The sequence below is a fragment of the Microcaecilia unicolor genome, unplaced genomic scaffold (assembly GCF_901765095.1).
Source record: "Microcaecilia unicolor unplaced genomic scaffold, aMicUni1.1, whole genome shotgun sequence".
Lineage (NCBI taxonomy): Eukaryota > Metazoa > Chordata > Amphibia > Gymnophiona > Siphonopidae > Microcaecilia > Microcaecilia unicolor.
The window spans coordinates 159,470-186,244 of NW_021963090.1; the positions used below are offsets into that span (position 1 = coordinate 159,470).

The 26,775-nt window shown below is 45.2% G+C and overlaps 1 protein-coding gene across 3 annotated transcripts in view; it reads right to left on the reverse strand.

The window, feature by feature from the left end:
• Positions 1-26,775, reverse strand: part of LOC115458921 (ATP-binding cassette sub-family A member 9-like) — a 193,450-nt gene that overhangs the window by 128,233 nt on the left and 38,442 nt on the right. For all 3 annotated transcript variants that reach the window (XR_003940171.1, XM_030188774.1, XM_030188775.1), the window contains exons 8-13: positions 23,411-23,596; positions 18,847-18,994; positions 17,444-17,615; positions 8,379-8,434; positions 8,190-8,300; positions 121-296 (exon numbers count right to left, since the gene is read on the reverse strand). Coding sequence is in view for 2 of the 3 variants with exons in the window: in XM_030188774.1 (XP_030044634.1) it covers positions 121-296; positions 8,190-8,300; positions 8,379-8,434; positions 17,444-17,615; positions 18,847-18,994; positions 23,411-23,596 (849 nt within the window). In the remaining variant the exon portion in view is untranslated. The remainder of the gene's footprint in view (positions 1-120; positions 297-8,189; positions 8,301-8,378; positions 8,435-17,443; positions 17,616-18,846; positions 18,995-23,410; positions 23,597-26,775) is intronic.

Here is a 26,775-nt window from a genome sequence, read left to right on the forward strand (position 1 = left end):
CCATGAATACTACCACCTAGATCTTTTAAAATCCTGGTGAAACACATTTCTTTGAGACTGTGAAGGAAATACATACTGGGCTTCTTCTCTAGCAGTTACACTTACTACTGTATACAGTACCTGATTTTCCACCTCTTTTGAAGGAATCCCTTTGATTTTCGCAAAAAGCCTTAAATTTTCTTTCACGGTAAGAACATCAAACTTGACATCAAACTGCGGACAAACACCGATTTTTTTCCTGAGTTCTGCCAGGTCCTCTGTATTGTTTAACTTGTATCCATAAATCGATGCGGAGCCTACGAAATTTGAAACAGGCACAGGAGAAATATGACAATGTCTTTCTAGGGGATTGTTCTCATAAATCTTGCTCTGTAGGTACATTAGAAACTGGTTTCCAAGTTGGCTAACGACAGTTCATTTGACAATGTTAAATTGTGCTGAAATTGCCCTGAATCCCTTTCCATGACATTGACCTCTGTAGGAAAGTTACCCGAGTTGGATGGGATTTGGTGCTCTGGCTTTAGCTACCATGTACACCCAATAAATTGCTGGCAAATCCTAAAACAACACAATATAGCCAGAAACACTGTTGTGAAAGGAGAGAAAAAAACCAGCTTGGTGCCTCAAAACAATTTGCAGGTCATTCCTGAGCGCTAGAGCTCAGCTGAATCAATCATACATCTAAAAAATACTCTTTGCTTTTTCTATTTTACCAGTCTTTTACTCCAAGTAAAGTATTCTTAGCTTAAGAATGCTGTTCAGGATCCCCGACAAGGCCCTTGTCTTGGTATTCCTGCTTCAAGTGGGACTTTATGCATCTTGCTGCTTTTCACAAAGTAACATTTTAAACCTCTACTGGCACGTGCTGACAAACTCACGTTCAATAATTAAACTAGCGAGAATTACTCTCTATAATTTTTCTACGGAGGAAAAAGACTTCAGATGCTCAACGATCTTTGCTCCTAGGAACAATAGACCATTGCATACATCTATCCACTACATAGTAACATAGTAGATGACGGCAGAAAAAGACCTGCACGGTCCATCCAGTCTGCCCAACAAGATAAACTCATATGTGCTACTTTTTGTGTATACCTTACCTTGATTTGTAACTGTCATTTTCAGGGCACAGACCGTACAAGTCTGCCCAGCACTATCCCCGCCTCCGAACCACCAGCCCCGCCTCCCACCACCAGTTCTGGCACAGACCATATAAGTCTGCCCAGCACTATCCCCGCCTCCCAACCACCAGTCCCGCCTCCCACCACCGGCTCTGGCACAGACGGTATAAGTCTGCCCAGCACTATCCCTGCCTCCCAACCACCAGTCCCGCCTCCCACCACCGGCTCTGGCACAGACCGTATAAGTCTGCCCAGCACTATCCCCGCCTCCCACCACCGGCTCTGCCACCCAATCTCGGCTAAGCTCCCTAGGATCCATTCCCTCTGAACAGGATTCCTTTATGTTTATCCCACGCATGTTTGAATTCCGTTACCGTTTTCTTTTCCACCACCTCCTGCGGGAGGGCATTCCAAGCATCCACTACTCTCTCAGTGAAAAAATACTTCCTGACATTTTTCTTGAGTTTGCCCCCTTTCAATCTCATTTCATGTCCTCTCGTTCTACCGCCTTCGCATCTCCGGAAAAGGTTCGTTTGCGGATTAATACCTTTCAAATATTTGAATGTCTGTATCATATCACCCCTGTTCCTCCTTTCCTCCAGGGTATGCATGTTCAGGTCAGCAAGTCTCTCTTCATACGTCTTGTAACGCAAATCCCTTACCATTCTCGTAGCTTTTCTATCCACTATACATCTATCCACTATTGGGGAATATTCCCTTGTGGATAAAAGTGGCGGCCATTTTAGTATCACTATCCTTAGAAAGGAGGGCAAGAGATCATACGGTAAGTGGGATCCCTTATGCTTTAATCTCCAGTATCAGCAACCTTTTTTTCCTCTCTAAAATGATGTTATATGCATTATTGATTTTAGGGCTGTATTATGGGCAGGGAACTCGCTCCTTAAGAAGCCTGAAGTGAAACGGAAATTTTCTGTAGAGCGTGCCCGGCCGCAGTGGTCTTTAAGAGCCCAGATAAGTAACGTTTAAATTTACAGTCCACGTATAAGGAGGTTTTTTAAAGACTTATGAGGAGCTCAAACTATTATCCACAAGGGAATATTCCCCAATAGCGGATAGATGTATGCAATGGTCTATTGTTCCTAGGAGCAAAGATCGTTGAACATCTGAAGTCTTTTTCCTCCGTAGAAAAATGATAGAGAGTTATACTTGCTAGTTTAATTATTGAACGTGCTTTTCACAAAGGCAAGCTGTTTCTTCAAACAGCAGCATCCCACAGAGACTGTTTGAACAAACACCATTCAAATTGAAGAGTAGCAAATCGCCTGGGCTGGATGGTATACATCTCAGAGTGAAATGCAGCGAGGTTCAGAAAGACACCCTCAAAGCAGGAATAGCAAAACAAGGACCTGGTGTAACACGGACCACAACAAGAGCTGGTGTGAAACACAACGTGAAACAGCAAACGAACAAGTGAGCATGCTCCGCAAGGAGAAAGAGCAAGCAATAACACAGCAGAGTAGACAAAAGAGGTTGGAGATTTTATTACATTTCTTCAAAAAGAGTCATTTTGAAGAACTGTAATAAAATCTCCAACCTCTTTCATCCACTCTGCTGTGAAACACAATGTGGACCTTTTTCCCTACAAACATCTATCCCCTTTGTTAATTGGGAATGACTGGCACACTGAAACTGCACCCAAATCTTTGCGTGGTGTAGATCTCCGCATGTAAGGAACGGCTTTCTGAAATCAGTAATTATACACATGTATGTGATATAGACATGTGAATGCCATTACTTCCTTGTGGCTAATATTTTATCCCAGTCATTGACTACAATGATTTAGGAGAAACAGCGACAACAGTACAACTATAAATTGAAATGCTATGTCCTGCAATACCATAAATATGAAGTATTGTTTCTGAAGTGTACAAGTGTTTCTTGTTTCATCTTTTGCTTCCAAATCATAAGTACATAAGTAATGCCATAGTGGGAATAGACCAAGGGTCCATCGAGCCCAGCATCCTGTCCACGACAGCTGCCAATCCAGGCCAAGGGCACCTGGCGAGCTTCCCAAACGTACAAACATTCTATACATGTTATTCCTGGAACTGTGGATTTTTCCCAAGTCCATTTAGTAGTGGTTTATGGACTTGTCCTTTAGGAAACCGTCTAACCCCTTTTTAAACTCTGCCAAGGTAACCACTTCACCACGTTCTCTGGCAACGAATTCCAGAGTTTAATTATGCGTTGGGTGAAGAAACATTTTCTCCGATTTGTTTTAAATTTACTACACTGTAGTTTAATCACATGCCCCCTAGTCCTAGTATTTTTGGAAAGTGTGAACAGACGCTTCACATCCACCTGTTCCACTCCACTCATTATTTTATATATCTCTATCATGTCTCCCCTCAGCCGTCTCTTCTCCAAGCTGGAAAGCCCTAGCCTCCTTAGTCTTTCTTCATAGGGAAGTCGTCCCATCCCCGCTATCATTTTAGTCGCCCTTCGCTGCACCTTTTCCAATTCTGCTATATCTTTCTTAAGATGCGGCGACCAGGGTGCGGTCGCACCATGGAGTGATATAAGTGTTTGGTTTGGTTTTCACCAAGGAAGATGTGGGAGAGATAACAGTACCAGAAATGGTATTCAATGCTGACAAGTCAGAGAAACTGAATCAATTCTCTGTAAGCCTGGAAGATGTTAATAGGGCAATTTGACAAATTGAAGAGTAGCAAATCAACTGGACTGGATGGTATACATCCCAGAGTATTAATACAATTGAAAAATGAACTTGCAGAGCTATTGTTACTAATATGTGATTTATCTTTAAAATCAAGCATGGTACCGGAAGACTGGATGGTGGCCAAAAGAACAACAATTTTTAAAAAGGTTTCCACAGGTGATCAGGGAAATAAAAGACTGGAGAGCCTGATGTCAATGCCAGGCAAAATGGTAGAGACTACTATAAAGAACAGAGCATATTCAAAAGCATGGATTAATGAGACAAAGCCAACACGAATTTAGTGAAGGGAAATCCTGCCTCACCAATCTACTACATTTCTTTGAAGGGTGAACAAACAAGTGGATAAAGGTGAGCTGGTCGATACTGTGCATATGGATTTTCAAAAAGCATTTGACAAAGAGGCGGGGATAGTGCTGGGCAGACTTATACGGTCTGTGCCAGAGGCGGTGGTTGGGAGGCGGGGCTGGTGGTTGGGAGGCGGGGATAGTGCTGGGCAGACTTATACGGTCTGTGCCCTGAAGAGCACAGGTACAAATCAAAGTAGGGTAGACACAAAAGTAGCACATATGAGTTGTCTTGTTGGGCAGACTGGATGGACCGTGCAGGTCTTTTTTCTGTTATCTCATGAAAGACTCCAGAGACAAATTGGAGAGTCATGGGATAGGAGGTAGTGTTCTATTGTGGATTAAAAACTGGTTAAAAGATAGAAAACAGAGAGTAGGGTTAAATGGTCAGTATTCTCAATGGAGAAAGGTAGATAGTGGGGTTCCGAAGCGGTCTGTGCTGGCACCACCACTTTTTAACATATTTATAAATGATCTAGATTTGGGAATAACCAGTGAGGTAATTAAATTTGATGATGGCACAAAATTATCCAAAGGTGTTAAATTGCAAGAGGACCTTACGGGACTGGGAGACTGGGCGTCCAAATGGCAGATGACGTTTAATGTGAGCAATTGCAAGGTGATACATGTGGGAAAGAGGAACCCAAACTATAGCTATGTGATACAAGGTTCCACATTAGGAGTCACTGACCAAGAAAGGGATCTAGGTGTCGTCGTTGATGATACGTTGAAACCTTCTGCTCAGTGTGCTGCTGCGGCTAAGAAAGCAAATAGAATGTTAGGTATTATTAGGAAAGGAATGGAAAACAAAAATGAGGATGTTATAATGCCTTTCTATCGCTCCATGGTGCGACCTCACCTTGAATACAGTGTGCAATTCTGGTCACCACATCTCAAAAAAAGATATAGTGTAATTAGAATAGGTACAAAGAAGGGGGACGAAAATGATAAAGGGGGTGGAATGACTTCCCTATGAGGAAAGGCTAAAGCGGCTGGGGCTGTTCAGCTTGGAGAAAAGACGGCCGAGGGGAGATATACAATAATGAATGGAGTGGAACGGGTAGACGTGAATCGCTTGTTTACCCTTTCCAAAAATACTAGGACTAGGGGGCACGCAATGAAGCTACAAAGTAGTAAATTTAAAACAAATCAGAGAAAATATTTCTTCACTCAACGTGTAATTAAAATGGAATTCATTGCCAGAGAATGTGGTTAAAACAGTTAACTTAGTGGGGGGGGGGGGGGGGGGGGGGGGAGGGTTAAAAATGTTTTGGCTATTTTCCTAAAAGTCCATAAGTCCGTAAGCCATTATTAAGATGGACTTGGGAAAATCCACTGCTTATTTCTAGGATAAGCAGCATAAAATGTATTGTACTGTTTTGGGATGTTGCCAGATACTTGTGACCTGCATTGGTCACTGGTGGAAACGGGATACTGGGCTTCATGAACCTTCGGTCTGTCCCAGTATTGCAACCCTTATGTTCTTAACAAGCTTGTTTCTAATTTACAATTTCCTGCAGAACAACAGGAACATTGTACAGATCCGTTTTAAGCACACACAGATTTGTCTTATTTCTGTGACACTGGGATGGAAATCCTCCTTCCTTTCTCCTCACATCTGGACATCTTAGTCTCCCCAGCTATTTGTTCAACCTTTAGGAATACAGATGGTTTACAGCTTGATCCCACACACAGGAAACAGCAGCAAAAGCTATCAAACAGCAAACAAATGGAAGAAAAATGCAAGAAAACACTTAGGGTGAAATTCAGTAAACGGCAGTCAAAGTTAACCACCGGGAAGATCCACACTAACATAGTATTCTGTAAAGGGTGTTCTGCAGCGGTGTACCAAGGGCGGGGCGGTGGGGGCGGTCCGCCCCGGGTGCACGCTGCACCGGTAAAAATGCACCGGGGAGGGGGGGGGGCCTCATTGCACCAGGGGGGGGGGGTATATCGGCGATCCGCCCCGGGTGGCAGCCGACCTGGGATCGTCACTGGTGTTCTGCACAGATTACCCTTTTCAAAATGCTACCTTAATGTGGATCTCTCATCTAACTTTTGTCATGACAGTTATGCCCGCTATAACCAGTGTAAATGCTGGCTTGCAAATAATGGCACTTGGGTGCATAGATTACCCTCTTCTATAATATGGGAATGTAACCCACTGTGATAATGCATGAACCGAGATGGGCTGGAGGTAGGGTTACCATATGTCCAGATTTACCCAGACATGTCCTCTTTTTGAGGGCATGTCCGGGCAAACGGGCGGGCTTTGCCAATCTGCCCGTTTGTCCGGATTTCTGGGCAAATGGCCAGATTGCTAGCCTCCCCTCCCCTTACTTACTAGTGCCCTGGTGGTCTAGTGACCTCTGCCGCCTTCCGCCCCCTCTTTCCTGCTCGGAGCGCTGCCTTGCATGCATCCTTCCTGTTGGTGATCCTCGGCGCCGATTCAAAATGGCCGCCGAGAGTTGAAGTGACCTCGCGAGAGACTTCAACTCTCGGCGGCCATTTTGAATCGGCGCCGAGATCACCAACAGGAAGAATGCATGCAGGGCAGCGCTCTGGGCAGGAAAGAGGGGGCTCTTTCCTGCCCCGAAGAGGTCACTAGACCACCAGGGCAGTAGTAAGGTAAGGGGAAGGGGGTGACGGGGAGGGAGGGCGACGGGGTATGTGACAGGGGGAGGGGAAAATGTGACAGGGGCGGAGCGAGGGTGTGAAAGTGGCGGGGTGGGTGTGTGGTGGGGCGGGGCATGTGTCCTCCTTTTTGGGGGACAAAATATGGTAACCCTAGCTGGAGGCCCTTATAAACATACAGCCAGACCAAGGGGAAGTGAAACAAAACTCTTATTAAACCGTTACTGCAGCCTGTTATTCCATAGGTACATGAACAACAAGTATAGGCTCTATTAATCTAGAGCCAGCTGTGCAGGCTTGTAAACTACTGGCTTTAACATATACACCTTTCATTGCCAGGCTTTACCACAGGGGTCTGACTCCCACCAGATCTCAACGGTATCCTTATACAGCTTAAAAGTCAAGTTTAGCCTACCTTGTATCAGGTTCTGGTAGCTTACTTACATGCTATGGAGACCCTTACTCCAGGACGGCTTCTCTCCTCTCAGGGTCTCCCTGGTGGAAACCTCTGTATCGGGGCCTCTCTGAACTGTTCTGGCTCAGGGAATTTAACACCCTCCTGGCCTGAGCCCCGCCCCTCTGGTTCAGGCTCAGCCTCAGCAGACTAGCACCTCCTACTGCAAGGTGGCTGAACTGTATCAACAGTCAGGGAGTACTGTTCCCTATACCCAGTGGCGTACCAAGGGGGGGGCGGTCCGCCCCGGGTGCACGCCTCTGGGGGGGTGCCGCGGCGCGCGCCAGCTCAGAGTTCCCTGACTTCGTGCGTTCGCTGCAGCTCCCTCTGCCCTGGAACAGGTTACTTCCTGTTCCGGGTCAGAGCAAGGGAGCTGCAGCGAACGCGGGAAGTCAGGGAACTCTGAGCAGGCGCGCGCTGCGGCACCCCCCCCCAGCGGCGTGCACCCGGGGGGGGGGGGTCCACGCTGCATCGGGGGGGGGGTGCTGCACCCGGGGGGGGGGGTGGTCTGCGCTGCATCGGCGGGGGGGTGCTGCACCCGTGGGGGCGTGGTGGGGCGCCGCCCCGGGTGTCCGCCCCCCTAGGAACGCCACTGCCTATACCATCTACTCCCTCACACCCACCTTAAGCTACTACCGAAAAAGGTGTTAGCTAAATCCGAAGAAGCAACCGCGCCATTTGTGTGCACATTAAGGGGCTTATTTTCAAAACAGGAAAACCTCTCAAAAATGGCATAAAGTGGCAACTGGACATTTTTCTAAATTAAAAAAAAAAAAAAAGTCCAAATCGCGATTTTAGAAACTCAGATTTGATGTTTTCCAATTGTGAACGTACCATCACCTTATTCTTCTCCCGGGACTACCATATGACAAAAACCAGAAAAAAGAATCCATTCATATCCTATCTGTTTATCAGGCCACACTGTGTGATCTTACCATCTGTACAAGGGGAGAGTCCACTGAGTATATTTAACAGTGTTGTTTTCCCAGCGCCGCTGTGACCGAGAATTGCAGTGATCTGGTCTTCGTAGATGTCAAATGTCAAACCTGATTCAACAGAAGAAACCAACAATGATGTGTAGCAAAGCAAAAGTCTAGGAAGGAAAAACTAATTAACGGACTTACCTCTCAAAGCTTCCACCGTTTTGCCGTCTTTGTAGGTTTTTTTAATATGGTTGAGTCTGATGGAAAAATAAATGAGTTAGTTTATGGAATAGATATGCCTAGGGCCTGGTTCACTCTGGCTTCCCCCAGTCAGTGCCTACGGCAGATTGTACCTTACCTTGGTGTGTTAAGTAAAACTGAGTTATCAAATATGAGAAAATATCTTGATGAATCAGGTCATTTGTGCTTAAATTATATAGGGGTCCTTTTGCAAAGGAGCACCAACAGATTTAGCAGATTTAACAATTAATGCAAGCTAAATGCCATGCGGTCCATTATGCTCCTATAGGCTGCATGGCATTTAGTGCATGCTAATCATTAGCATGCGCTAAATCCATTAGCATGCCTTACTACTACCACTACTTATAATTTCTATAGCGCTACTAGACGTACACAGCGCTGTACACTGGACATAAAGAGATAGTCCCTGCTCAACAGAGCTTACAATCTAATTAGGACAAACAGGACAAATAAGGGATAAGGACAAAGAGTAGCAAGATTCCGGAATCCCAAAGAGTAGCAACATTCCATGCAGAATCCCAAAGAGTAACAAGATTCCGGAATCCCAAAGAGTAGCAACATACCATGCAGAATCCCAAAGAGTAACAAGACTCCGGAATCCCAAAGACTACTAGCCCCTGACACACCCCCTTGGGATTTGAATGCACTGCTGATGGACTTCATAGAAAAACGTCTAAAAAGTGGTTTTGAAAATACCAATTTGGAAGTTTTTGTGAGAAAAATGTCCAAATGCAGATTTATGCCACTTTTTGGAAGTTTTTCTCTTTTAATCCCAAATTCTACTACTACTTATCATTTCTATAATGCTATTAGATGTATGCACTGCTGTATACTGGACACAAAGAGACAGTCCCTGCTCGACAGAGCTTACAATCTAATCAGGACAGACAAACAGGACAAATAAGAGATAAGGGAATTACTAAGGTGGGAATGATAAAACATGGGTACTGAACAAGTGAGTAAGGGTTAGGAGTTAAAAGCAGGCCTTAGTAAAAGGACTCTATAATTAATGATAAAGCAAGCTATAATTAATTTAGGGCCTCATTCACTAATGCTTAGACCATGCTACCAGAACTATATTGAGATACACTTTTGCCCTCTGCAACTGCTCACTGGTGTCCCCCACCCCACCCATTTCACCACTGCCAATGAGAGGAGATGGTGGGCTGGAAGCAATATTGCACTCCCCTTTATCTGTGCCCTGTGCAGCCTCACTGCTCGCACGCCCTTGGTACAGTGCCTGCGGTACCTGCTTTAGGGCCCATGAGAATAAAATGGGGCCCTGAGGAACAAGGTACTGCTAACTTATAATAAATGACCTCTTAATATGTTTACTTTTGGACAGATTTAGAAGTTCAGTTGAATGTGTCTTTTATTTCTCAGACTCGGGGTAATATCTTCCAACGGGTTAGTTTTGCACAGGAATGAACTTCCCTCATAAACCAGGGTATGTTGGATATGGTCAGAATCTCTTAAATTTATTGCAACTGATCATCATGATAATTGCACTGTGCCAAAGAGAGCTGCACAGGCAACGCATCAAGGTGTGCTTGGAAATTCTTTTAATTAGGTTAGTGATTACTACTACTACTACTACTATTTAGCATTTCTATAGCGCTACAAGGCATACGCAGCACTGCACAAACATAGCAGAAAGACAGTCCCTGCTCAAAGAGCTTACAATCTAATAGACAAAAAAATAAATAAAATAAGCAAATCAAATCAATTAATGTGAACGGGAAGGAAGAGAGGAGGGTAGGTGGAGGCGAGTGGTTACAAGTGGTTACGAGTCAAAAGCAATGTTAAAGAGGTGGGTTTTCAGTCTAGATTTAAAGGTGGCCAAGGATGGGGCAAGGAGTAGGGGCTCAGGAAGTTTATTCCAGGCGTAGGGTGCAGCGAGACAGAAGGCGCGAAGTCTGGAGTTGGCAGTAGTGGAGAAGGGAACAGATAAGAAGGATTTATCCATGGAGCGGAGTGCACAGGAAGGGGTGTAGGGAAGGACGAGTGTGGAGAGATACTGGGGAGCAGCAGAGTGAGTACATTTATAGGTTAGTAGAAGAAGTGATGCGCAATTTCTTTCTTTCCACTGCACCTTCTTAATCTCCGATTGGGTACCTGGTCAAAATGGCCCCGACAAAATAGCCCTGACAAAAAAGCTGCAAACAAAAAAATCTCCCGATATAATAGTCCCTGACATAACAGCCACTGTCAAAACGACCTTTCTCACAATATAATCCTTGACAAGTTAGCTCCCCGACAAAAGGGCCCGATCAGGCTGCCCAGAATATGGGACTGCATTTTTTTCCTAATAATCATTACTACTACTATTTAGCAAACAGGATAAGGTTGGTAAGACTATGAAAATGATGACAATATTGGGTTTTTTTTTAATTAGCATGTTGATGGAAGAATCGTTTCTTTAAATAGCAGAACAGATTTGAATACCAGTTTGTAGCTATAGAATTTTATTTATATAAGCTTTATGCAATTGAATGCTGGTAGGAGTCTTTATCAGTGAAGATTTCACTTGAAGTTTATTATATTTTTTTGTGATGTGTTTTTTTCTTAGGGGGCTGTTTTGTGTAGGGGCTATTTTGTCAAGGGTTGTTTTGTGGGAGGGGCCATTTTGTCAAGGGCTATTTTGTTAGGGTGTGAAACAGGGGCGCAGCCAGACTTCAGTGGTAGGGGGGTCCAGAGCCGAGGTGAGGGGGGACATTTTAGACCCCCCCACCGCCGCCGCCGACCCCCCACGCCATTGCCGACACCTCCAACAAATTTGACCCCCCCCCCCCGCCAACGACCCTCTCAACCCCCCCGCCGTTGCCTACCTTTGCTGGCGGGGGACCCCAACCCCCGCCAGCCGAAGTCTTCTTCCTTCGTTTGGTTTCTCAGTCTGACGTCGACGTCAGACTCACAGAAACAGAATGAAGCCCTGCACGTTGTACATTCAGGACGTCAGACTGAGAAACCAAATGAAGGAAGAAGATTTCGGCTGGCGGGGGTTGGGGTCCCCCGCCAGCAAAGGTAGCAGGCGGTGGGTTGGCGGTGGGAGGGGGGGTTGAGAGGGTTGCCGGCAGGGGGGTCCAGGGGCAAATCTACGGGGGCCCAGGCCCCCGTGGCCCCATAGCAACTACGCCCCTGGTGTGAAATGTCAAGGGTTATTTTGTTACAAGGCTGTTTTGTCAGGGCTTTTTTGTTGGGGCTATTTTGTCAGGGCTATTATGACTAGGCGCCCTCAGATTGTACTATTTGGTACTTAAGGATCGCCTCTTTCTTCATGTTTTATGGATTTGCCCCAACATTTCTAATACAACTGTGAAGTGACTTCAAGCCTCAAAAGACACAAGACCAATCCCTAAACTCCAGAAAAAGTCACAGCGAACAAAGAGGCTGCACCTGCTACCAAGAAGCTTAAATTGAGAACAGGAGACAGTATGAGGCTATCTAGCCCATTATATGGTTGAAGCCAGTAGGCCTAGCTTGCTGGCAGTAGGCGGAGTCAAAAGCACACCCAATACAATAGCAAATGCTATTGAAAGCAATAATAAAAAATTACTAGAAACAATGTACTGCCTATGAGTGGTCCATCTGTAAAAAGTCAAAAGCTGTTCCAGTTGGATAGGCAGTGCCTTCAAAGATGGAGGACAAAAGTTTTTTTTTTTTTTTTACTTCTTTGACAGCTTTTTAATTTATTTGAAAGTGTTCCCATAAGTTGATATAAATATCATGAAATCAAAACTGAATATCACTAAAACAGCTTCAAATATTGTTGTAGCTGGTAGAAACAGCACTAATAAAGGCTGTATTTTGTGCTCATTTTTCTACACTGTTCTATACAATAATACATGGCCAAATTTCAGTGAGGATATCCTGTTTACTGATGGGTTCATCTTAACTGCTGTTGTAATCTGCCTTGGGAAGCAAGGTGTATTTTCAAAGCAGTTAGACTTACAAAGTTCCGTTTAGTAACCTATGGAACTTTGTAAGTCTAAGTGCTTTGAAAATGAGCCCCGTGCACGTGACGTCACTGGTGTTATAAAGATTGGAAGTAAAATTAAACTCTCCTTTCATTGGGGCACAAGGAATCACATTTTCACCTCAACTCTTTTGTGCAAATGGATTATTCTGTTTTGAGCATGTTTCAGGGACAAGTGGTTTTCATATGTCAAAATAATAAAAATAAATATTTTCTTTCATTTAGATCTCCGATTTGTTTAAACATAACTAAATGGGCTATAAGCCCCTAATGCAGTCCATTGGTTTTCTTATATTTTGTCCTTGTGATGACTTATATTGTGCCAAAACTGAAAATACAGTGAGACAGAATAATAGAATTCAGTAACATCCAAAACTTATTAACATTATAATTGTGTTCGCATTTGGGTAATAACTGAAAAAATGCTGTTGAAAATTGACTTGAAGAAGAAATTAATATATATCACAGAACTGAAAAAATGTTGACACATTTAGACTGACTCTGGACTTCTGCATGAAGGTAGCTCTGCCCTCATTATTTAATATCTTTCTTTTAAATAGTAGTAATAATCAAATATCAAGTGCATTTTTATAATATAGCACTGCATTCCACAAAACAAAAGGAGCAAGTTCCCACAAACCATCTTTCTCTTTTGATGTAGACACAGGCAAAGAAAGAGTTTTCATGCTCCCAGGTTTCAACCTAATTCATGTTTATTGTGGGATATAACTGCCATAAATAAATAAATAAATAAATAAATAGATAGGTAAAAACTCTGAATATTGAGCACCTGATTCTCATTAGTGACCCTTTACCAGGAGAAAAAAATCTCATCACAAATATAACACATGCTAGTGTGTCCCTATAACCACCCCCTCCAAATGACACACTGATTACGATTTTTAACTACTACTTAACTACTACTACTACTTAACATTTCTAAAGCGCTACTAGGGTTACGCAGCGCTGTACAGTTTAACAAAGAAGGACAGTCCCTGCTCAAAGGAGCTTACAATCTAAATATGGAATGTTGCTAGTGGAATAGCAACATTCCATGTAGAATGTCAAATAGTAGCAACATTCCATGTAGAATCTCAAGTAATAGCAACATTCCATGTTCCACTGCACTAACCACTAGGCTGCTACTCCTCCACTACTACTACTACTACTACTAAACATTTCTAAAGCGCTACTAGGGTTACGCAGCGCTGTACAGTTTAACAAAGAAGGACAGTCCCTGCTCAAAGGAGCTTACACTCTAAAGGACAACATGTGCGGACAGTCAAATTGGGAGTCTAGATTTCCTGGATAGAGGTGAAATGGTTAGGTGCCGAAGGTGACATTGAAGAGATGGGCTTTGAGCAAGGATTTAAAGATGGGCAGGGAGGGGGCTTGGCATATGGGATCAGGAAGTTTGTTCCAAGCATAGGGAGAGGCAAGGCAGAAAGGGCAGAGCCTGGAGTTGGCGATGGTGGAAAAGGGAACAGAGAGGAGGGATTTGTCCTGTGAGTGGAGGTTTCGGGTAGGAGCGTACGGGGAGATAAGGGTAGAGAGGTAGTGAGGGGCTGCAGATTGAGTGCATTTGTAGGTTAGTAGGAGAAGCTTGAACTGTATGCGGTACCTTATCGGAAGCCAGTGAAGTGACTTGAGAAGAGGGGTGATATGAGCATATCGGTCTAGGTGGAAGATAAGACGTGCAGCAGAGTTCGGAATGGATTGAAGGGGGGATAGATGGCTAAGTGGGAGGCCAGTGAGGAGTAGGTTGCAATAGTCAAGGCGAGAGGTAATGAGAGAGTGGACGAGAGTTCGGGTGGTGTGCTTAGAGAGGAAAGGGCGAATTTAGCTGATGTTAAAGAGAAAGAAGCGACAGGTCTTGGCTGTCTGCTGGATATGGGCAGAGAAGGAGAGGGAGGAGTCGAAGATGACTCCGAGGTTGCGGGCAGATGAGACGGGGAGGATGAGGGTGTTATCAACTGAAATAGAGAGTGGAGGGAGAGGAGAAGTGGGTTTGGGTGGAAAGACAATGAGCTCGGTCTTGGCCATGTTCCGTTTCAGGTGGCGGTTGGACATCCAGGCAGCAATGTCGGATAAGCAGGCCGATACTTTGGCCTGGGTTTCCGCAGTGATGTCTGGTGTGGAGAGATAAGCTTGGTGTCGTCGGCATAGAGATGATATTGGAAACCATGAGATGAAATCAGGGAGCCCAGGGAAGAGGTGTAGATTGAAAAAAGAAGGGGGTCCAAGGACAGATCCCTGAGGAAACAAATTACTAGTCTACCTATGAAAAGTTATTCCGTTATTTTACTTCCTCTGTGTACATCCATATACTGCACAAGCTGGGCATATTTGTAAATATAAGTGAGATTAAGTAAAAATGCCACCAACAATAAAGAACGACAATGTGGATGCAGCAGCTCATAGGTCTGCTTGCTTTGTTTTGAGTGTAAGCAGAACGACGGCTGTGTGTGGGGAAGGGGAAATAGAGACTAACCTATGTGGATTCAACTTTTTGAGGTCATGCCGCCTCCTATTCTCAATCAAACCTCCTTGACCTGCTATCACTGTGATGGAAGAACAACTCGCTCTCAAAGTGATGATGCAACAGCAAGCTGAAGCCTCTTCTAACATCAAAAAGGAATTAGAGAGTCTGTCATCGCAATTACAATTGTTACAGCTGCACATTAATGAACTGGAAAATAGAGCATTCCTGAGGCATGAGTAGGGTTACCATACGTCCGGATTTCCCCGGACATGTCCTCTTTTTGAGGGCATGTCCGGGGCGTCCGGCGGATTTTGCCCCCGCCCACGTTTGTCCGGATTTCTGGACAAACGTGGGCGCGGGTGCGGGCAGGCGCGTGCGTGCGGTGGGCGTGTGGGCGGGCGATCGGCGCGTGGTCTCCCGTCCCCTCCCCTCCCCTTCCTTACCATGTTCCCTGGTGGTCTAGTGACGTCTTCGGGGCAGGAAAGAGCCCCCTCTTTCCTGCCCGGAGCGCTGCCTCCCCTGTCTATCATCCTTCTCGGTCTGGCTGGGGATTCAAAATGGCCGCCGAGAGTTGAACTCTCGCGAGGCCGCTTCAACTCTCGGTGGCCATTTTGAATCCCCAGCCATACCGAGGAGGATGCAGCAGGCAAGGGCAGGCAGCGCTCCGGGCAGGAAAGAGGGGGCTCTTTCCTGCCCCGAAGAGAAGACGCTACTAGACCACCAGGGCTAGACAGTAAGTGAGGGGGGGTATGTGATGGGGGGGAGGGGACTATGTGACGGGGGGGGGAATAGGGGCGGAACCCGGACCTGAAGGGGGCGTGGCAGGGGCGGGGCATGAGGCGGGGCGGGGTAGGGGGCGTGACATGTGTCCTCTTTTTCAGAGGACACAAAATGGTAACCCTAGGCATGAGACACTCAAAGGTTCTAAGAAACCATGGAAAAAGTAACCTGCAGTGTGCGGCAAATATTGCCCTGACAATCTCACTGGGCAGACTGGATGGACCGTATCGGTCTTTATCTGCCGTCATCTACTGTGTTACTATGATATTATTTTTATCTCCACCACCTCCACTCGGGGTCTGTTCCATATATCCAGCACTCTTTCTGTAGAAAAATATTTTCCTTAGCCAGTTCTCCTTGTTCCAGACCTTCCTCTCCACTAAAAAGTGTTCACCTCTTGCACATGATTTATACCCTTTCACTAAGTTGTACTTTATAGAGATGTGCCCAGGACTTGTTTAAGTTGGACTCAAATAAGGTCTCCCCTGTGTTCTAAAAAAAACAAATCAGTGTCTCTTTTTTGAAATATAAATTACGTGAATAATCTATAAACAGTGATGATATATAATGGGATCTTGCCAGGTATTTGTGACCTGGATTGGCCACTGTTGGAAACAGGATGCTGGGCTTGATGGACCTTTGGTCTGTCCCAGTGTGGCAACAATTATATACTTATGTGCTTGGGATTCTGAATGGAATCTTGCTACTCTTTGGGGTTCTACATGGAACGTTGCTACACTTTGACATTCTGCATGGAATCTTGTTATTCTTTAGAATTCTAGAATCTTGCTACTCTTTGGGGTTCTACATGGAACGTTGCTACACTTTGAAATTCTGCATGGAATCTTGTTATTCTTTAGAATTCTAGAATCTTGCTACTCTTTGGGGTTCTACATGGAACGTTGCTACACTTTGAAATTCTGCATGGAATCTTGTTATTCTTTAGAATTCTAGAATCTTGCTACTCTTTGGGGTTCTACATGGACCATTGCTACACTTTGACATTCTGCATGGAATCTTGTTATTCTTTAGAATTCTAGAATCTTGCTACTCTTTGGGGTTCTACATGGAATGTTGCTACTCTTTGGGTTTCTGCCAGGTACTTGTGACCTGGATTGGCCACTGTTGGAAACAGGATGCTGGGCTTGGTGGACCTTTGGTCTGTCCCAGTATGGCAACACTTATGTACTTGGAATTCTGAATGGAATCTTGCTACTCTTTGGGGTTCTACATGGAATGTTGCTACACTTTGACATTCTGCATGGAATCTTGTTGTTCTTTAGAATTCTAGAATCTTGCTACTCTTTGGGGTTCTACATGGAATGTTGCTACTCTTTGGGTTTCTGCCAGGTACTTGTGACCTGGATTGGCCACTGTTGGAAACAGGATGCTGGGCTTGGTGGACCTTTGGTCTGTCCCAGTATGGCAACACTTATGTACTTGGGATTCTGAATGGAATCTTGCTACTCTTTGGGGTTCTACATGGAATGTTGCTACACTTTGAAATTCTGCATGGAATCTTATTATTCTTTAGAATTCTAGAATCTTGCTACTCTTTGGGGTTCTACATGGAATGTTGCTACTCTTTGGGTTTCTGCCAGGTACTTGTGACCTGGATTGGCCACTGTTGGAAACAGGATGCTGGGCTTGATGGACCTTTGGTCTGTCCCAGTATGGTAATACTTATGTACTAATAAACTGGGCCAACTCAATGGGTCTTAAGGCCCTTATCTGCTGTCACATTCTGGGTTTCTATGTTTCTGTTACCTGACTGCTTCCTTGCCTTGAAACTCTGATGGCACTGGCTCAACACAGTCACTGAAAGCAGCGTGGTCGCTTTCTTCCTGCTTTGTGATGGCATCGTGAGGTCGTCTTCTACTGCCGCGCCAATATGAGGCCTTCAGGAAGAAGAAGTAGGGAAGACGTGTGCCATATTTATCTGAGAAAGCAAGAAAGAAAATGTGATTATGTACTTTATTTGTAAGGTTACCAACATAAAGGATCCCTTTTATCATGCTACGGGAAAAGGGGGCCGGCGCTACTGTCAGCGCGTGTTTCACAAGCGCGCCGAGGTCACCTCTTACTGTAGCTAGTAAAAGGGAAGTCTCGCTGTCCTACAGGAAATGGCCAGGCGGCAAGTAAAGCACTTACCGAGCGGCCATTTCTGGGGGAAGCCCTGGCGGCGGTAAGGGCTCCTGCATTAACCCGGTGGTAACCGCTAGGTAAACTCCAGCGCTATAAAAATAAAGAAATTTTTGTAGCACTGGAAATGACAGCACACTAGGGGTGGGAAGTACCACCGGGCTGCTGTGGTAGCACAGCAATACTTCCTGTATAGCGAGCGGTAAGCCCGCGTTGGGCATACCACCACTTAGTAAAAGAAGCCCAACGTGTATTATTGTGCTGATACTCTAAGATATATGCTATGTTAGTCAGGGCCGCCGAGAACAGGGGGGCAGGGGGGACAAAATTCCCCAGGCCCGGCCTCCAAGGGGGGGGGGCCCGGCGCTGCAGTCCCCGATCTCGCCCGCCCTCGGTTCTGTCGACCGTCCGCCAGCAGGCCGGGCCCCCAGCATTGAAATCATCACATCGCTTCACCTCTGTGACTGAAAGTGCAGCAGCGGAAGATCGGATTCGCCTCCCTTCGGGCCTTCCCTCCCTGTGTCCCACCCTCATCTGATGTAACTTCCGCGAGGACGGGACACAGGGAGGGAAGGCCCGAAGGGAGGCGAATCCGATCTGCCACTGCTGCGCTTTCAGTCACGGAGCGTGGTGACAGGTGAGGCGCTGTGATGATTTCAAAGCAGGGGGCCCGGCCCAGTGGCGGACGGAGGGGGGGGGTGTCGGGCAGCAGCAGGGTGGAGGGCCCAGACCACCCCCCAGTGCCCAGGGATCCAGACCATTCCCAGTCCGTCCCGACAGAGAAATTCTGAAAATTTGAATAACGTGGTTTAACACACGGTAACAGGCAAACTACCGCAAAACCCCTTAACGCAGTAGCATGGTGGCCTGTTTCCATGTGTTAACCATGTGCTCAGAATTTAACACACTTTACTAAAGGGGCCTAGAGTTGGCCTTGTTGAGAGAACAAATATAAGCCGTTCTCAATTTAAGGAAAAGCATGAACAGAAAAATTTAATACGAAATGGTTTATCTGTGCTAATACTGACCTGGCAAGACTTTATCAAAATAAACAGCCAACAGCATGTAAAGAATGGCATCCAGAATCAAAATGATGTAAGTCGTAAACACTGGGTATGCATCTTCCATGAGATCAGAAAACAAGGCGCCTGTTATACTTATCTCTAGATCAAAAACCTAGAAGAACAGAAAATCATACACAATTTATGCTACAGAAATAATAGTCTGTATCTGAACAGTAAGAAACATCAAAAAAGTGTAAGTCACCTGAAATTTGCAATAGTACTCAATATCAAACATATAAACGGCGAGTGACCGTACTCACTCGCAAATGCGCAGTAGAGACTTCCCTGTCTGTCCCGCCCCGCATCAATACGTGATGACGGAGGGGCGGGACAGAGAGGGAAACTGTGCGAAGGGGAGGGAACCGCCGAGGTCGCCACCCCCCCCCCCGAGGTCGCTGCCACTGGTACTCCCCCCCCCCCGGAGTCGCCGCTGCCGCCACCCCTCCACCCGGCCGTCTCTTCGCTATTCAACTTACATCTCTGCAGCAGGCAGATCAGCTGAGCTGCCGTCGGCCTTCCTTCCCTGCCCGTGTCCCGCCCTCACTGAGGTTACGTCACACGAGGGGGGGAACAGTAGCGGTGACCTCGCGGGGGGGGGGGGAAGCCAGCGTTGACCTCCGAAAACCCCAATACCAGCCCGTTTTTACGGGCTCAACGGCTAGTATGAGTAATAAATGAAGCATGTTCAAATATTTATTTATTAGGATTTATTCACTGCCTTTTTGAAGGAATTCACTCAAGTCATTTGGCAGTAAAGGTAAATATATTTCTAATGTACAATGTTTTATCATTCAATCAAGTTGAACATTTGCAGTGAATAAGTTCCACTAACATTACATACCAATTTGTGAAACAACCAAGTAACTTTTCTTATAACACTGAATATATTTGGATGTTTCCCCTTCAATCTGTTCAAAATTTTGCTGCATGACTTCTATTCTGCCAGTATCACTACGCTCATATTAGCCCTCTCCTCAAGTCCTTCATTGGCTCCCTGTCCTTTTCCGCATACAGTTAAAACTCCTCTTATTGACTTACAAGTGCATTCACTCTGCAGCTCCTCAGTACCTCTCCACTCTTATCTCTCCCTACACTCCTCCCTCGGAACTCCGTTCATCTGGTAAATGTCTCTTATCTGTACCCTTCTCCTCCACTGCCAGTTCCAGACTCCGTTCCTTTTATTTTACTTCACCATATGCCTGGAATAGATTTCCTGAATCAGTAAATCAAGTTCCAGCTCAGGTTGTCTTCAAATCTAGGCTAAAAGCCCACCTTGTTGACGCTGCTTTTAACTCCTAATCCCACTCACTTGTTCAGTACCCATGTTTTATCATTCCCACCTTAGTAATTCCCTTATACCTTATTTGTCCTGTTTGTCTGTCCTAATTAGATTGTAAGCTCTGTCGAACAAGGACTGTCTCTTCATGTCCAATGTACAGCGCTACATACGTCTAGGAGAGCTATAGAAACGATAAGTAGTAGTAGTCTTTGGGATCCTGGAATCTTGCTACTCTTTGGGATTCTGCACGGAATCTTGCTAGTCTTTGGGATTCTGCACGGAATCTTGCTACTCTTTGGGATTTCAGAATCTTGTGACTCTTTGGGATTCTGAAATCTTGCTACTCTTTGGGATTCCAGAATCTTGCTATTCTTTTTCCTTATCCCTGATTTGTCTTGTCTGTCCTAATTAGATTGTAAGCTCTGTCGAGCAAGGACTGTCTCTTCATGTCCAATGTACAGCGCTACATACGTCTAGAAGAGCTATAGAAATGATAAGTAGTAGTAGTCTTTGGGATTCTGGAATCTTGCTACTCTTTGGGATTCTGCATGGAATCTTGCTACTCTTTGGGATTTCAGAATCTTGTGACTCTTTGGGATTCTGAAATCTTGCTACTCTTTGGGATTCCTAATTAGCTTACAATCTAATTAGGACAGACAAGACAAATCAGGGATAAGGACAAAGGTCCTTATCCCTGATTTGTCTTGTCTGTCCTAATTAGATTGTAAGCTCTGTCGAGCAGAGACTGTCTCTTCATGTCCAATGTACAGCGCTACATACGTCTAGAAGTGCTATAGAAATGATAAGTAGTAGTAGTCTTTGGGATTCTGGAAACTTGCTACTCTTTGGGATTCTGCACGGAATCTTGCTACTCTTTGGGATTTCAGAATCTTGCTATTATTTGTTCTTATCCTTGATTTGTCCTGTTTGTCTGTCCTGATTAGATTGTAAGCTCTGTCGAGCAAGGACTGTCTCTTCATGTCCAGTGTACAGCGCTACATATTTATTTATTTATAACATTTATATCCCACAATATTCCCGCCCATGGGAACATATTTGAACATGCTTCATTTATTATTCATATGTTTGTCTTTAACCGAACCGAATTGTTCTACATATGTCAAGCCTATGCTATTGCTGTAGCAGAATATTTTCACTGCATCGGAATTTTCTGCTGACTTCAATTAACACAATGAAAGAATCCCACCAAGGACCATTCTGTAGACAAAAACCTTATGGATCACATACATCTAGAAGCGCTATAGAAATAAGCAGTAGTAGGATGTTTTGACAGGGTACAAATATTTTCACCCACACTTATGTGCAAAATATTTGAACATTTTCACTAATTTGAATGAGTCTATGGATGTCCCTAAGGAAAGTGGTTTTCAAAAGCTATTTCCCCAGGGGAATAGTTATTTACCCAGATAAAATGAGCTGCCGGAGAAGTGTCCACCCTTTCCATGGATAAAGGGTGGAACTTTATGCACACAAAGATCAACAATACATGTGGTTTTACCAGAGGAAAAACTGGGATTTGGTTAGGGAGTCAACAATGTGTGTAGGTTTGCAGAAAAATTGCTTTGGGTGTTTTTCCTGTAGACCACTTTTAAAGAAAGCATTTACCTGTACTTTTCCTGGTGGAAAGTTCACTGTAAAAAGTATATGTGGACTTTCCAAGTACCTGCATGGTTTTAAAAATTGCCCCCCAGAAGGTGGAACCAACCCATCCCCAACATATTCTGGCAACCATCAAAATTACCTCCGTTTTTGGTTGTGCCTTGAATAAGAATATCCCAGGGTAACTATATAAACATTGATGTTATCGATAGTTTTTGCTTGTAAAAATCTATTTTTGTAGACCAATAAACATGCAACATGGAATTCAAAAGGACAATTTCTACAAAAAAGAAAGCTGTATTACAATGTCCATAAGCTTCGCCATACAGTTAATTTTTCACCCATTTTACATACATAGTAACATAGTAGATGACGGCAGAAAAAGACCTGCACGGTCCATCCAGTCTGCCCAACAAGACAAACTCATATGTGTAAACCTTACCTTGATTTGTACCTGCCTTATTCAGGGCACAGACCATACAAGTCTGCCCAGCAGTACTCCCCGCCTCCCAACTACCAGTCCCGCCTCCCAACCACCAGTCCCGCCTCCCATCACCGGCTCTGGCACAGACCGTATAAGTCTGCCCTCCACTATCCTCGCCTCCCAACCACCAACCCCTCTTCCCCCCACCTGCTCTGCCACCCAATTTCGGCTAAGCTTCTGAGGATCCATTCCTTCTGCACAGGATTCCTTTATGCATATCCCACGCATGTTTGAATTCTGTTACCGTTTTCATCTCCCCCACCTCCCGCGGGAGGGCATTCCAAGCATCCACTACCCTCTCAGTGAAAAAATACTTCCTGACATCTTTCCTGAGTCTGCCCCCCTTCAATCTCATTCCATGTCCTCTCGTTCTACCGCCTTCCCATCTCAGGAAAAGATTTGTTTGCGGATTAATACCTTTCAAATATTTGAACGTCTGTATCATATCACCCCTGTTCCTCCTTTCCTCCAGGGTATACATGTTCAGGTCAGCAAGTCTATCTTCATACGTCTTGGAACGCAAATCCTGTACCATTCTCGTAGCTTTTCTATGCACCACTTCCATTTTTTAACATCCTTCACAAGGTACGGCCTCCAAAACTGAACACAATACTCCAGGTGGGGCCTCACCAACGACTTGTACAGGGGCATCAACACTTCCTTTCTTCTGCTGATCACACCTCTCTCTATACAGCCTAGCAACCTTCTCGCTACGGTCACCGCCTTGTCACACTGTTTCGTCGCCTTCAGATCCTCGGATACTATCACACCAAGATCCCTCTCCCCCTCAGTACCTATCAGACTCTCACCGCCTAACACATAAGTCTCTCTTGGGTTTCTACTCCCTAAGTGCATCACTTTGCATTTCTTCGCATTGAATTTTAATTGCCAAACCTTAGACCATTCTTCTAGCTTCCTCAGATCCTTTTTCATGCTTTCCACTCCCTCCCGGGTATCCACTCTGTTGCAAATCTTAGTATCATCCGCAAATAGGCAAACTTCACCTTCTAACCCTTCGGCAAATTTTGCTTGTACATGTTGCATTTTTTTGGTTCTTTAATTTGCTCGTGCCTTGGTCAACTTCTACAAGGCCCAGTGACTGCTATTCCATTCCCCATTCTATCACACAAAGCCATTACTCGTACCTGTGTTAATCCAAGGAAGAAGGCAAAAGGGCAGAAAATACTCAAAATCGATTCCAAAGGTGCAGGAAAGTGAAAGAAGACAAAGATTATGCACAGAATTCCCAGCAGGAAAATTAGGAAAATTCCAATTATGGCAGTGACTCTGGGTTTCTTCAACAATGAGCTCAGCATGAACGAGAAACACATCTGGGAGAGAAAAGAAATATATTCAGTCAACCATAAGAACATTATAACATGGGTACAGAATACAGGATTTGCACACACCAGAGTCAATTTTAGAACCAGGCCCCACTGGTCGATGAGGTTGATGTACGTCTAAAAAGCGGTGATTTTAGAATGTGACTGTACATTTGTACTTTCCCTTCTTAACTTGTCGCTTATGGGTGCAACCAGCAGTGGCAGGGGACCTCAGAGCTGGGTTATAGGTGTATATTTGGTATTTCACAAAACATGCACTCACCAAACACAGCGAAGGTGACTCCAAAAATGAACAAAGTGCCAAGTAACTAAACTCTTCATTCAACATCCAGGATGCGACACTTGCCACGTTTCGGCCTATCCAGCCTGCCTCAGGAGTCTGCTGAAGGATGTATCCACAATAGAATGAGTTTCAGCCTTAAGCACAGAATGTAGTACTGGACACAACCTTCTCTCGCCAAAATACAAGTAGTGAAATGAACCCAGCCAAAGAGCTCCTCTAGATGCTTTGTAAACTGCTCACACTCACTGAGTTTATTTCACTACTTTTATTTTGGTGAGAGATGGTTGTGTCCAGTACTACATTCTGTGCTTAAGTCATTCCATCGTGGACACATCCTTTAGAAGACTCCTGAAGTAGGCTGGATAGGCCAAAACACGGCCCATGTCGAGTCTTGGATGTTGAAAAAAGATTTTAGTTACTTGGCACTTCATCTGTTCATTTTTTGAGCAACCTTCACTGTATTTGGTGTATCATGTTTTGTGAAATATAAAATAAACACCTATAACCCAGTTCTGGTGTCCTTGCCACTGCTGGCTGCAGTGCACCCATAAGTGACAAGTTAAGAAGGCTTCTGTATTCATGTCAGCTTTCACAAAACATCCCCATAAACCCCAAACTGTACAACTCTGCACCCAAGAATGCCTACTTTATACCCATAGAAAAGTGTACAAGTGATTGCTTCCTATATATATTTATATATGTGTATAAGGAGGTTGAGAAGCACAAATATATTTAAGAAATTGCAACCATTAAAGGTTTACATCAAGGAGGTTTGATTAATAAGAGACAGCGTGATGTCACAAGGCTAAAGCCGCTCCACCCAAGGAGATTTTCATTCTCCCCAATGCGGCCGCCATCTTGGTACACCCAAAACAATGTAATTGATATGGCGACAAGCTCCGCCTACTGGCTTCAGGCCAGATAATGGGCCAAGCATGCTCCTGCCATTTTCCGTTAAACAAACCTCCCTGGTTTACATAAACAAGTTCTGAAAAAATATAGATGTGCATTAATTACAGCCTCCATCTGGAATTAACAGCTAGTACTAGGAAATCCTACAACGATTCTGTGGTGGCTGGAGGGTTTGGGATAGCGAGTCTTCTTCTCTGCACTATGTTGGAAGAGATAGTTCCAGTCACCACGGAGTCATCGTAGGACTTCCTGGCACTAGCGGTTGAAGAAAAATAAGCAACTGCGGTGAAGTGAATCCAACGTGGAACGACGCTGTTAGGAAGCACTGTGGGACATTTATGCTCTTCCTTCAAACATAAGTGTTTATTGGCAAGCTTGATTTTTTTGTACATTTTTATAGATATTTACATTTTGTGGAATCCTCTCATTGTATATGCTTATACTGATTCACTTGGGATGTTTTTTGATTTTGAGTAGAGACAACGGATTATTTTGAATCAGTTGTTTTTCTCCTGTTTTGGAGGGTTTTTTTTTCTTTTTTACACTGATTCTTTTTTTCCTAGTCTCTGACACCACTGATAGGAAGTGGACTCCCTGTATGATAGAGGGTTTATACTGTATATATGGTCCCCTATAAGGAGATCTGAAGTGTCAATTGTTTAATCATTTAAATAATTGAAGTCCTTTAAGTGAATTGAGTATATGGTGTACTTGTCACAAACCTAGTTCTTTTTTTATAGTTTTACCCATTAGCGTGTGGCAACTGCCGGGAACCCTTATCACCACCTATTTAGGAGGTGGTATGGGATCCTGCGCTACTCAAGTAGCACATGGTAATGTAACCACATGACCCAAGTATCACAGGCACGCCTACTCTCCACCCTCAGACACACCTTTGCAGAGGCAGCGCAGCACACTGCTGGCCAAACTACCCAGGGATGCTTCAGTGTATCCCGTGGTAGTGTCCTGTTATCACGTGGTAGGCCCACGTTAGTCCTACCGTGCCTTAGTAAAAGGGCCACTATCTGAATAGTGCCATGTTTGTCTACAATGATGTTTTGTGGTACCGTTGAAAATTAATGGACAGTGCCGGCTAAGGTAATTATCTGGAAAATGGATGCCATTTTTCAGATAACTGCCTTTAAATATTGGGGACTACATTTCAGTGGTGTAGCTATGGGTGGACCTGGGTGGGCACAGGCCAACCCAATCTTGGCTCAGGCCCACCCAGCTGCAGCGCCACACTGCTCTCTTCCCCCTTCTCTGCAGCGTCCCGGCTTCTGCACTTCAGTCTCTGAACCCAGCGATTCATTCTCACTGCTTGCACCGGCCCCGCAGGCTTCCATGTGCCGCGTTCCGCCAGACAGGAAACAGGCAATGACGTCAGCGAGTGTGGTACATGGTAGATGAAAGCCTGCGGGGCTGGCGCAAGCAGCGAGAATGAATTGCTGCAGGTGCTGAGGACGCTTGTACCGACATCGGGGAGGGATGGAGTTCAGAGACAGGAATGCAGATGCCGGGATGCCGCAGAGGAAAAGTAGAAGATGTGGGGTAGGTGAAAAAAAACCCCCTCATGTTCTTAAAAAATTTGTCCGGGAAGATATTTGTGGTGTGTGGTTGGGGAGGGGGCAAGTGCGCATGGAAGGGCCCAATCGATTTACCTCTGGGCCAGGGGTGTAGCTAGGTGGGGACACGGGGGCATGGGTCCCTGCAGATTTAGCCCTGGCCCCCCTGCTTTCACCCCCCCTGCCGCCGCCCCTCCCCCACCACAATTGACCCCCCCTCCCACCGCCGCCAACCCTCCCCCGCCGCCACCATCAGGTACCTTTGCTGGCGGAGGTCCCCAACCCCCGCCAGCCAGAGTCCTCTTCAGCGCCGGTCTCCGGCGCGTTGCTGATCTGGATTCTGTTTCTGTGAGTCCTGACGTCTTGCATGTAGGAACGTGCAGGACGTCAGGACTCACAGAAACAGA